We start from the raw sequence: 12,589 nt of genomic DNA, 5'->3' as shown, positions 1-12,589 counted from the left end.
GCACATGCAACTTACTACCGTCCTCCCTGCGACAGGTACCATTTGCCATGGTGCCGCCCTGGCCCATACTGCAGAGGAGTCTTTCTGAAGGCCACAGTCCTGAGCACAGACAGAAGGGAGAACGGGTTTTAGGGGATCGAGTCTCCTCCTCTGCTGGCACCTTTGCACCCATTTCTTCCCCAGGGCTGTGAAACCCAGACAAACACTGTGCATGGGAAATGTCAAAAGGTAAGAATTGCTCTCTAGGGGCCCAGACAAGTTTCTGCTCCTGTGTTACATGAACTAACAAAGGTGGGTCTCAAAAGACAGGGCAGGTGCCTGCCTAGAGCAGTCAAACCAGCAGGACTATTCCAGCAGGGCAGGCCGGGTCCAGTGTAATAGGCACTAATGAAACAACCTGCTTTCCACCTGCACCAAAGGCAATTGGAGCCCAGTTGATGCTTTTCATTCATCAATAATAGTTACTTATCCTTGTGAAAGGCTAGCATCATCCACATCTTTGCAGTCAAGGCTAACTGGGCCACAGCTGGCTGAAGCAGCTTGTTCTTAAGGTCTCTGCTGCTGAGCAACAGGGACAGGGATAGCCTGCATTCTCCCCCCACAAATTGGAGCTGTAACCACTAGACCACAGCTGCCCCCTCAGCCTGCGCTGCTGGGAGGCCAGCTCTCTAATAGACAAGTGCTAATTTAGGGTGGGCAGCTCCTGGGGGCAGTGAAACCTTCAGCAGCTTGTTATTACAGGGATGGGAGCAGCAAACACGCAAGTTTTCTTACAGCAGCCAAATCCTACATCTGCCTGGAGAACCGCTCCCTACGCCTGCTGCTCTGAAGACATCCAGGGGCAGAAGTTGGCCTCCTTACCCATTTATATGATGCTCAGAGGGAGACGGAGAAGGAAACAGAGTTTTGAGAGTCAGGATTTCCTACCGTGTCCTGAGACTGCCCTGGCTGTGCCCAATTCCCCCCCACTGCTCCACTGTGCCCCTGGAGGCCCTCCCGGCTGGGCATCCTCCCCCTCTTGGTGGGATGTCCGAGAAGCCAGGAGGAGCACTGGGCACTCCACACAGAGTTTTGAGACCGCTTTCCTCCCTGCCTTGCCAGGCTCGGCTGGGTCAGATGCTGCATTTGGCAAGAAAAGCACACTCTGCTAATTTTAGCATCCGGCTCTCCACCCAAGCAGCTCAAAGGCTATGGAAAGCTGGGCAGCACCGAGGTAATGAATGACTGGGAGAGTCTGTCTTCGCACAGCCCACACGGCTGCACGTTGCCAGCTAAATACACACGCGCGGCAGGCAGAGGGGAGCCCATGCTGGCTCCGGCGGAAGCAGATCCCTCCCTGCACAACGCAGAGAGAGAGAAAGGCCAAATCACAACTTCCACTGGGAATTCGCTCCTGGGCTCTGGGCAGCACTAGCAGTGCTCGCAGTCTGCCCAGAGGGATTACAGGTAATCTGGGCTGCAAACTCTTGCGGTCTTGACAGGGTTGCATGCATTTTACATATTTATGGACAGATCAGAAGCTCGTGCCCTAGCCTGGACCTTAACACACCAGCCAAAGCAAACACGGCTTGAAAATGCAGCTCACATAGCACGAATGACCGCTTGGTCTGGTTATTTCCCTTATCTGTCCCTTCTCCACCGCGTTGCATGCGGATGGGAAATCAATGCCATGTGGTGCATGGCATCCCTGGGGGCAGCAGGAAGGCCAGGAGTTGTGCCAGGGCAGGGCCACTTCCCTAATCTCCGAACAGCAACCTCCTCAGCACTGAAAAGCCTTCACTCAGCGCCAAAGATCTTACAGCTCTTGCCGTGTCAACAGCTGGTGTGCCACACAGCACCAAAACAGAGGGAAGGGCAGGAGGGAGGGGATGATGCCTTCCTCCTACTAGGCAATGGCTACCCAGTAGTGGGATACGCTGCCGGGGCTGATGACTGTAATACTTCAGTCCCCGCTGTGGGAGACAGCTCTTGAAACAACCTACCGGCGGCACTGGGGTGGAAGCTGAGCAGGGCGAGTTTTCCCCTGTGCCTGAATGCACAATCACACAGGCTCCAGCAAATAATACCTGTCCCTCTGTGTAACAGGCAAATAAAATCCCCAAAGCATGGACAGAAAGTCCAAAAGAGAGCCCTAATGTTTATGAAAGGAGGACAGGTAGCCTGAACCTCAGCAAAAGTGAGCAGAGTTTCTGGATTAAACTCTGCCTGAAGACAGGTTTAGGACTATGCACAGATAAACCATCTCCTGTTTGATTTTCGCTGTACCCAGGGGAAAGGGACTTTACAGCCTTTGTAAGTAAAGGCGGACATGTGTGAAAAACTCGTGACTACATTAGCAAATCTTTTTTTCTATGGAAACAATTGGCAAAGTGCTGAACATTTGCTAGACACCCAGCACAACACAGGTAACCATGTTCTCTGAGTCAAGTAGAGCAGCTGCAACGCTGAGCATGACGCTCTGTACAGAGAAACCAGATGTCTTGGCAGACACAGACTGCAGTAAAAAGCTACCATGGTACCAATTTTTGAGGCACTAAACATCCTTATGACACCAAATACCTTGTTATCTACTTCAGCACAGACAGAAGCTGTTTATGATCCCTGCCATCTTCTGCAATTATTCCTGCATTTTCCTCCCCCGCCTTCAAAATTGTGAGTCAGTGGTTTACTCTGTGCACTCCTGTTCTTTCTACATCTCCTCTCTTTTTGATCTCTGCAACCAAGACTGGTGATTCCAGCTTCCCTGAAATTCCAAATATTTGCTCCTAATATAGTCCTCAGTTCCTTCCCTCTTCCAACTTCCGGTGGCCCTTGGCACTTCTGATCACTCTGTTCCGACGCTCATCTTGCCATGCCCCATTTTTGGCTGCTTCTTACTTTGTGAAATAATCCCTGTTCTCTATTTTCCTCAGGTTCTGCCTCTTCTCGCCTGCTTTGCTTGTCTTTCACTTTACATTTCTTCCTCCCTTTAATTCTGCATGAGCTGCAAGACTTACCAAAATATTTCTTTCCCCTCAGTGTGTCTATATAGGATATCTAAGTAAAACACAGGGTTAGAAGGAAAAGGTGAAAACAGAGTTTATAAAAAGATCTAAGGTTAAAAATAACAATAATGCCATTTGGGAAGCAGGGGGGTTTGGGACAAAGTGTTCAGAGATAGTACTGGAAGACCCAAAACTAACTGGCAAAGCAACTACAATTTGCCAAGCAAAGGAAATCATCCAGCAAGGCTGAATCTCGTGGAATGCAGACAGTGATCAGACGTTACAGACAAACCAAACTACTACCGAGACCTGAGACAGAGGGGCAGCTGGAGTTCAAAGCCGGAGTACATCCTCCCCTGCCCCACAAAAATACACATCATTGAGACATGTTTGGACAAACATTACAAGAACAGCAAGGAACTGTATCATGTTAGGAGAACTTGCATGTGCTGGGGTAGGGGCACAGCACAACAAACAGGGTAACGGCAGCATCCTTAGGACTTCCTCAGAGGCGCATGGAAGATGAGAATTTAGCAGGAGGGGAAAGGAACATTTCCATTTCATTTTCCTTAAATGTCGATGCATTTATTAAGCAGTCACTGGACACAGATGTTCAATGTCATGCCAGCAACAGAGAAATTGCCAGTGGAAGAAAAGCTACTGGCAGGAGAACCAAATGAAGTTCCCATCCAATGCTGAGATGATCATAGTTCCACTATTGCAGCAGGAGAACCACAGGGACAGGTACATACATGTGAACAGCTACAAGTAGTAGCTGTAGGAGAGAGAAAAAAAATATCCATTACCAAAGTTAAAAATTTCTCAATTTTTAAGAGTGACAAACTCTTACAAAGTGAGCCCCATTCCCTGAAGATGCAGGAGACCAAAACAGATGCAGAATTAGAGTACCTCTATCAGAAGATAAGGAAGCTCCCAGGAGAGTACAGTACAACTGTCCCTCAACTTGCTGCTCCTCAACAAGCTCTTTCTTCCTTTAAGAAGTGGCTGCAGAAGAGCTGGGCCGGATAACTGCCCGAGGGATCAGTGACCCAGCCAGAGAGGCCTGGGGAAGCAGGCACCCAGCACCCTTTGGTGGGGAGGAGGAAGAAGCAACAAAGCAAACTTTGCCCTGTGCTCCCTCCTCCAACAGAGCTGCTTGCTGCGGTAGGCACTGAAAAACCAAACATCTTTATAAAGAGAATTTCGCCTCTGCCTGCAAGGGGAGACAAGAACAATGGCTGATACCAAACCATTTTTGGTGCTTCAGGCATTAGCAGCGCAGTCTGGCCAACACACCGTGAAAAATAAAGTGTGGACTTGGCAAGTATTCTTTTCCCTACCTGCCATGCAGGCTGCATTTGGCACTGAAGCTGTTTCTAGGCTCATATGAGCTTAGGTCCACATAGATTCTCTGGGGGAACCATCCCAACAAGTCATCACCTGGAAAAGTGAGACCTGCCGGATTAAACTTAAAAAGACAAAATAGCCTACCCAGACAAAAAAAAAAAAAAAAAAAAAAAAACAAACCACATGTTAACAAGGTGAACAGGTTGGAAACAGCAATGTTGAGGCTCCTGCCAGGGTGCCTGTCCTCAGAAGCAGAGGGGAGAATGGAAAGATTCCTGGAATAGTGAATTTTAAGAAAACTTACTAATGCTTGAAAAAATGACCTGCGGGACTAAAGCATCCTGTAGGCACAAGGTTTGAGTTTTAACTAAGAAACTGAAGAAGAAATGAAGGGCTTAGTGTTTCGAGAATATGCAGTAACGAGCTCCAAACTATGGTCCACACGTTGGTGGTTTTTTACTGTACTAGCCTGCTTTACAAACTGAACATAAACCTAAGAGGGATAGATGGTGATTGCAGACACTTTCCAGCATACGTGACAGGGGAAGAAAGTCCAGCAGCAGAATACTTGATTGTCTGTGTGATTGAAAACACATTAAAAAAACTCAACTGGCCTGCTTTGGACAAAATACGGACCATGACAGGCAGTGCTAGTGCAGAGTGAGTTGCTGTAGAAGGTAATTGAGCCTATTAGTACATGGTGGTCTGGACAGGATATTCTCAGCCCATTACAAATTTTGCTCTGTGTCCAAGATGGGGTGAATAGCACCCAGACATGACTGATGAAGTTTTACAGAAAATAATATTAAAAAATATAAATAAAGCTAATTTAGGAAGTGAAATATTTATGAGAAGGGCTGGAGATATCTTAACTAGCCTCAAATGAACAGCAGCACTGAGGAAGCTGTCAGAGTTGCCAACATCAAACATAAAGGCCAAGTCAAACAAAGAGCCCACATTAATGACGTGAAAACAACAGGCCTCTGAAGCAAAGCAGAAACAGATTTGTTTAGAATAGCAGGGAAAAATACACATATCATTAGTGTAGCTCATTCGCACTTTAGAGAGGTCTACTAGGCAATTCTACAACCTGGAAGATCATACATTTACTGCTAAATGGGATATAATAGCATCTGATAATGAACCACTATTTAGTTGGCATGAATTTAGCAATTTCAGTGAAACACAGGTTTTCATATATTCCTGCTAGTCCCTATTACCTACAATCCAGTGGGCTAGTGAAAAAGAAAGTTAAAAAGGCAAAGCATGCCTGTTACAGTAGACCTCATAGTTAAGTCTCTGATCTGTATTTAGTGTTTTTACATTACTGAGTAGCATTGGCTGCCCACTGCTGATATTTTGCTCAATCTGAAACACACCAAAGCATTTCTGTTAAACTGGTATGGGAAAGTTCTTGGGGAACAGAAGTACAGAGGAGCCCCAGTGAAGATCCTGGCTGAGGCTAACAGAGGCAGACCTAGTTCCCTTCGCTGTTCTGTTGTGCATACTCATACTTCTGATGCTCATGCTCCTTCCTTTCCTCCGTCCTCCTTTATTTTTTTCTGTAAGCTCTCAGAAATCATTCAGAAACAGGTTTGGGATGAGGACAGGAGATGAGCTCATTTCAGGCTTAGACTGCAAAGACCCGAAGCTGGAGATGTATTTTGGTTTAGATGATTAAACACAAGGACTATGGATTTCTAAGATCACAGAGAGCAGAACTATCTAAGGAAAAGGTTCACACCTGTTCCCACCCAAGATGTTATGTGGATTCTTTCTTAGATCTCACACCATATCTAAGTAAAACAGCTTACTTCCTTTTCTGCAAAGCCCTTCTCAGCTATCACTGCAAGTCTGAAAAAAGCAACTGAATTGGGAAATGGCTGGGAAAGGGAATATCAATGTACAACAGGAACAAACATAAAAGGGAAACCCACAATAAAACACACAACTCCATCAGTTCTTGAGGAAATTGTTATAACAGCTGGAGAAAGAAGCCTATCATCATGTCATCCCTTACTGCCAGAATCCACACAGCAGCCCCTGCCTTTAGGAAAACTTTCTGGCATTTACCTTATTGCAAACATCACCAGATAAAAGATGATGTCAGCCATCTCTCTCAGGGCCACTCTGCCTTTACATCTGCCTGAACTTGTAGATTGCAGAGCCTTCACATTGCCATTTCAGATAGCTCAACACAAGCAAGCTATGCGCATGAACAAATCTGCAGAAGACAATAGCATTACTCCACTATTGCCAAGACAACAGCATTCCTCTTACAGCGAGGAGAAGATGCACAGGAGGATGCAGCTCCATTATACCCGACTCATCCCAATCCAATCGGACTCAACAAGGCAGGAAGGTGTGGTGCGGGAATACATGCTGCGTTGGCACATCTCTATGCAAGTACATCGTAGGCAACATATGTACACAAAGGGATTGAGCAAGAGTGTCTTTCTAACGATCACATGCAATATTTGTCTGGCCCCAGAAGATCCCCAAGTTGTTTGCACAGCGTGGGCAGATTCCACAAACAACAAACACACACAACTCTCATTAGCCCCTGCACAGCGGGGGTCAGACACTCGGCGCCTTGCCAGAGAAGGGTTCATGGCTACTGTGGAGTCAAAACCCTGCCTGACTTCAAGTCAAGAAAGGGAGAAAGCTAGGCTCACAAACAACTTGCCATACATGCCTCAGCAGCAGTGAAAGGATACTGTGGTCCTGGACAAACACAGCATAGCCACCATGAGGTCCAGGCATCCCCTGGCTGCCGTGTCGGCAAACCTCACAGCTGACCTAGAGCAATCGCTTGCATGATCCAGATTGCTTTCAGGGGCCCTGGCTTCTCTGCCAACCATGCCAGTGAGGACACCAACTGCACTAGTAGCTCATGTGCTCTGGATACGGACTCAGAGTTATCAACCGATTTTACATATACCACTGCAGAGCAAGATGTGAAGGTACTTATCATCTTCCCCGGGGGAATGACCTTGAAGTGACTACAGACACCTATGGCTCATCCTTCTCCCTACAGCTTGCTTAACAGCAGCTCATTGTATGCTCTGGGGGATGGGGTTGCTCAGCACAGGTCCCTGTGAATGAATGTCTCATTAGCGTCTCCAAAAGCACAGAAACATCAAACGCAGCCTTCACAGTATGGATGGTCCCTTGCTGCCGAGGCTTCTTCTCAGTCAAGGTGAGGTGCTTTGGAGGCATTATTTAGTTTAACTTTTCCTCTGGGCTGACAGTTTCCACAGCATGGAAGCAGAGATACTTCAGCCACTGTTCGACAGCCACATGGTTGAATCTCTCCTCGTGAGCACACAGCAATCCTCTGCGCAGTTATGTATGCAAAACAGTGATAGTGTGCATGTACAGGCAAGTAACCTTGCATGCGAGCGATTGCGAAAGTCAGCCTGCGTGCATGTCAATGAACCTGCATACGCAAGTGCACTCACACTTAGTACAGGTGTTTTGAAGGTGCCTGGGCACAGCAGCTAGAGAAGGAAGTTGATGCCTTATTTTAATGAGCAACTTCATCTGTCTGCCAGCTGTTTTTCCTCATAGAAACACATGCACCTGCCCAGGCATACCAAGACTCAGGTCAGGGTTTAAACGACTCACACTATTTCATGGTAGGCCAGAGACCTGAAGATCAGAGAGCCCACCATGGCAGGGCGCAGCAGGAGTGGAGGAATGACAGTTTTTTGAGGGGAAGAAAAGGGGCCCTGAGGCTGCCTATATGGGTAGATGGAAGTCTTGCCATAAGGAAACCGTGGCCCTTCAGAAGGAGTTTTATTAGTGTGTCTCCACTGCTTCTTCTGCGCCCCTCTTTGGGCAGTGGAACCATGCTCTGCTGAGTTAGAAAAGTAGCAGTCCGAAACACCAAAAATGAGACAAAAACCATTTGCTGTTTAGCTCGTCACAAACCCAGATAGGGAGGTAACACACTCCCCGTGCTATTTACACACAACAAAGAAACGTGGAGGAACAGGGGTGAGTGGTAGCAGCTGGGAGTGGCAGGCTAAAGCAGGGCCCCTGCGTCCCTCCTTCCTCCAAGCTGCACCTCCCAGCAATTGCATCTCATCCTGCACACCCTGCTCCCGCCAGGCTCAGCGTGTCATTCACACCTGCAACAAAAGAAGTTAGTGCAAGTGCTTTTCTAGCCCCACAACATACCGTGCTCTTTGCAGCAAGAAAAAAAGTGAGTTTGCACAGCAGTGGCTGGAACTGACCTCCCCTCCGAGTTTCTTCAGGGTCTGGGATTTGCTTTTACTGAGTTGACACAAGGTTTTAAAACAAAGGGGAGCACTCAGGATTGCTACACACCCTCCTCGTCCAAGAGCACAGCTCTCTGACACCAGCCTTGCTCCCTCAAAAAAACCTTTCTGCTCCGGTGACAACAAGAGGCACGGCTGGGCAAAGAGGAGGAAAGCAGAGGCAGCAGGGGGAGGCCCCGGCTCCGCTGTCCTGTTCATCCGGAGGGAGCACAGCAACAGCTCCTGCGAAGAGGTAGTGCCCCCGAGGAAGAGCTTTCCCTGGGCTGGCTCCCCTTCCCCTCCAGCCGTGCTGCAAGGCCACCAGCACTTGCGCAGTGAAGGCAGGAGGCAGCTTAGCGTTTTGCACCCTAAAGAGCAAGGACTCAATCTCCAGATCTGCCTGCTCTGTGATTTTTCAGTACTTTCCCCCAAGACACCGCATTCACCCTTGGAGAGGGGAGGAAGAAAACAAACAAAAAAAAACCCACACTTTTCTGTCTCCAGCACTCACTCACATGGGAATGACCTACGCTGCGTGGCAGCTAGTAAAGGTGAGAAAAGCATTTCTGCTACAGAGCCGACTCCAAACTGGTCAGCTCCCGAGAGCAGCGGGGAGTAAACAGACTGCCTCTGACTCCTCAGGTTTCTTGGCAGGGAGGCAGCGTCCTGCCTGTTACAACTTGTTTTGGATGACAACAAGCCACATCTCATGCGAGGAGAGCCGTGGCTATCTTTGGCTCATGTCGGCCTGCTTGTTTTTCCTCCCTCAGCCGTAAATACGTTCAAGATTCCTGTAAATGCCTACTGGGCAGTAGACCAGCCAAATACACACATTTGAAAGAAAAAAAGTACAAACTGAGTACAAGTTCTGCACCTCAAGCTAGCGTCTCAATATTTTACTTTAAGGTTACATTAAAATGAATGTTCCAGGCCAGAGCTGCTTCCACCATAAGCTGGTAAAACTCCACAGAAGCTGATGGTACTGATCTACAGTGCCAGTGTTCACGTTATTACAACATATTCTGTTAAGACCTTATCCTCCTCACCCAAGCTTATGCACAGGCTTAATTTTCTTGCATAGCAGAGCTGCACATGCATAAAGTGGAGGACAGTCAGGGTCTCAGTTTTTAAACATCATTTACTTTAACGCCCACGCTTCGGCCACTTGACAATTCCTTCCTCCGTCACACACTGACTGGGCAGGGAGAAAAGGAGAATAAAGCCCTGGAGGAATCGTGGTGACCAGAGACTTGCTCTAAGGCACTGCCTCGGGGAGCCAGCCCCAACTCTTAGGGACGGGCAAGCGCCTCTCCTCTTCCCAACGCAGGCTACTCCGCAACGCCTTCTAGCGAGCCAGAAAGAAAGGTCTGTTACAGACCTAAGAGACGGAAACAATGATCTCCTGTAGGCCTCCTTCCAAGCCTAACAGCTCTACGGTTTTCTGCCCCCAAGAGAGAGAGAGAGTCTCTTAGCAAAAATTGCCTGGAAAAATCACTGAGTAAATGGCCTTTTTATTTTATGAACAATAACTGGGGAGGCTGTTGCATCAGGCAAGCTGAGACTGTCGCTCAGGGTTGGTCCCCAGGTGTGAGTTACTGCAGGGTTCCCACTGGGGACACTGTGGAGGAAAACAACGCCGAAACGAGAGGGGAAGAAGCATTAATTGCTCTGAGAATCGGGCCCTGCTAGGTCAGCTCGCTGCAAGCTCTGGAAAGAGTCACGCTGCAGAGCCACCAATGCAGCCGCCCCGGTCCCAAGAGAAGAAAACATTACTTAGCCGTAATAGCCCAAAGAAAACAAATACTATTTGTTTTTCATTCCAACTTCTGACTTCTCTTCAAACAAAACAGCCTTTTGTAGGTACTGGGGTAAGAGGAAGGGTGTGGAAGGTCACAGATTAACCTTCCTCCTGCTAACAGTTTCCAGGATCCTTCTCGCGAGGTCAGGAAAACGGGATGCTGAGCGCCCAACGCGCCCACAGAGCCTCTGCTCTCAGGCAGTTGCTCTCACTCTGTGACACGGCTTACCCCATAAGGAGCTGCCTGTTGCAGAGTTTTACCCTGCCACTCTCTCCAGCACTATTTAAATGCCTTCTGCATGCAATCAGCAGGCATCATCTCTGGTGCCTTTGGGAGAATTGGGAACGAACTTCTATATAACTGAACTTTTATGTCATGTAATTATTTTTCTCATCTTATGGTCTAGTCAGTAGGGACTATAGTGGTGTCACTGTTTCTAGTTCCAGTCTTAAAACAGAATGACTTCTATAACAAGGATGTAAAAACAACCCCTGTCTAAAAGCAAAGAAGAACCCAATTTATAACAAAACTTGCTTACCCCTATGCATCTCTTCTGTCCTCACTCTCTCTGCCCATTTTCCTGATTTCCTCCCTCTCTCCCTCCCTTTACACTGCTATTAGCAAAAGAGACTTCAGCTGCAGGGCTCCAAACACCCAATTCAGCCCCTCTCTCCTTATAAATGCTATTTTAAATACTGCAAACTGGGTTGTTTTCTCCCTTGCCTGAACCTCAGAAGTCCTCTATATACCTTTAGAGTTTCCTCTAAAGATCTTAGGGGGTACTGGCAGACTAGTGTACAGTAAGTGGTTTGGCTAAATCGCATGAAAGACGTAACATGAAGTAGACTTGTAGTGCAATCTAGCTTCACAGTGTCCCAACTACTTCCCCTAGGCATACCCCCCCGCCCAAAAAAAACCAAACAAAAAAATCTTCCAGATTATAACTGGAGGATCTGTCCTGGCCAAAGAAGTCAGGTCTCTGTCATTGTTGGAACCACAAATGTGTGCTTTTACCCTTAAGCTCACAGATAATACTGAATAAATGGACAAGATGAAAGCCTGATCCTGCAATGGGCTTTGCAGGAATAGGCACCTGTAGAGCCCTCCATACAGCCAGAGTCTAAAGCTTTAAGATGGAAACCAAATGTGACCCATGAGAGCAGGAATCAAAAATGCTATGATGTGCGATGAAGGGACCAAGATGCTCAAAGGTATGAGCAGGTAAATGCTCTCGTGTATTTAAAAGAACACTGTCAAATTAGATTGGCACCAATCACAGATTTTCGTAGAAAACAGCAACAACAAAAAGGCAACAATCCAACAAAACCCTGGGCCATACAAAACATTCGCACAGCTGCAGAAGAGAAGAGAAACGTGCAAAGCCGAGGAGCACTATCAGAAATAACTGCTCTCTCTCCGCTCCGGGGGGAGAGGTCAGAAACCCCCTGCCCCCAGCTCAGCCCCGCCGCGCTCCTGGAAGCTCGCACGAGGTGAACCTGCCGCCGGGCGAGCGGCGCGCCCCGGCGGGGCGGCATGCCCTCCTCTCCCGCTGCCTCCTCAGAGCCATGTTCATGGTATCTCCGCTGCCTTCCCTCCAGGCTAGCGGCAGCACACACGAAACACCGCGCGCCCCACGGCTCCAGGCTCGGCAAACCCGGGAAGGTCCCGTTTGGACGGGCGCCCCGGGCTCTGCGGCGGCGGGACGAGCCCGCACCGGCGCCCCGAAACAGGCGCCGAGGGGGCTCCGGGCGCCGCTAAACTCGGCTTTCAACCCCCGGGCAGCCACAGACGGCGCGGCCGGGCCCCCCAGCCCTCCCCTCCCGGCAGCCGGCCACCCGCGGGGTAACTCACCGCGGCCCGGGGGGGCCCCGCCGGCCGCCGCCGCCACCAGCTCCAGGTAGGCGGCCCAGAGCCCCAGCGCCAGCAGCCCCAGCGCCAGCAGCAGCCGCCGCAGCCGCCGCCGCCGCAGCCGCGCCAGCAGCCGGCTCCGCATGGCGCCGCTCAGGGCGCCGGGCCCCCGCCGCCCCGGGCCATGCTCCCGGCTCGGCTCCGCTCGGCCCCGCTCGGCCCGGCCCGGCGGCCCCCGCCCCCACGGGGCGGGCCCAGGTGCGGGGTGGCGCCGCGCCCCGGCGGCCGCTCCCGGGCCGTCGCTGCCGCCCCCGGGGTGACCGCCCCCCCCGGGCCGGTCGTGAAGGAA

The 12,589-nt window shown here is 49.6% G+C and overlaps 1 protein-coding gene across 2 annotated transcripts in view; it reads right to left on the bottom strand.

Annotated features, from left to right (window-relative positions):
• The window catches only part of B4GALNT3 (beta-1,4-N-acetyl-galactosaminyltransferase 3), a 69,632-nt gene extending 57,055 nt beyond the window's left edge, over positions 1-12,577 (bottom strand). For both annotated transcript variants that reach the window (XM_064514853.1, XM_064514857.1), the window contains exon 1: positions 12,244-12,577. In XM_064514853.1, coding sequence (XP_064370923.1) covers positions 12,244-12,385 — 142 coding nt within the window. In that variant the 5' untranslated portion in view covers positions 12,386-12,577. The remainder of the gene's footprint in view (positions 1-12,243) is intronic.
• Between the last annotated feature and the right edge of the window lie 12 nt (positions 12,578-12,589).

Source organism: Dromaius novaehollandiae, chromosome 1 (genome assembly GCF_036370855.1).
Source record: "Dromaius novaehollandiae isolate bDroNov1 chromosome 1, bDroNov1.hap1, whole genome shotgun sequence".
NCBI classification, from domain to species: domain Eukaryota; kingdom Metazoa; phylum Chordata; class Aves; order Casuariiformes; family Dromaiidae; genus Dromaius; species Dromaius novaehollandiae.
Note: the sequence above shows the minus strand (reverse complement) of the source record. Positions and strands in the feature narration are given on the sequence as shown.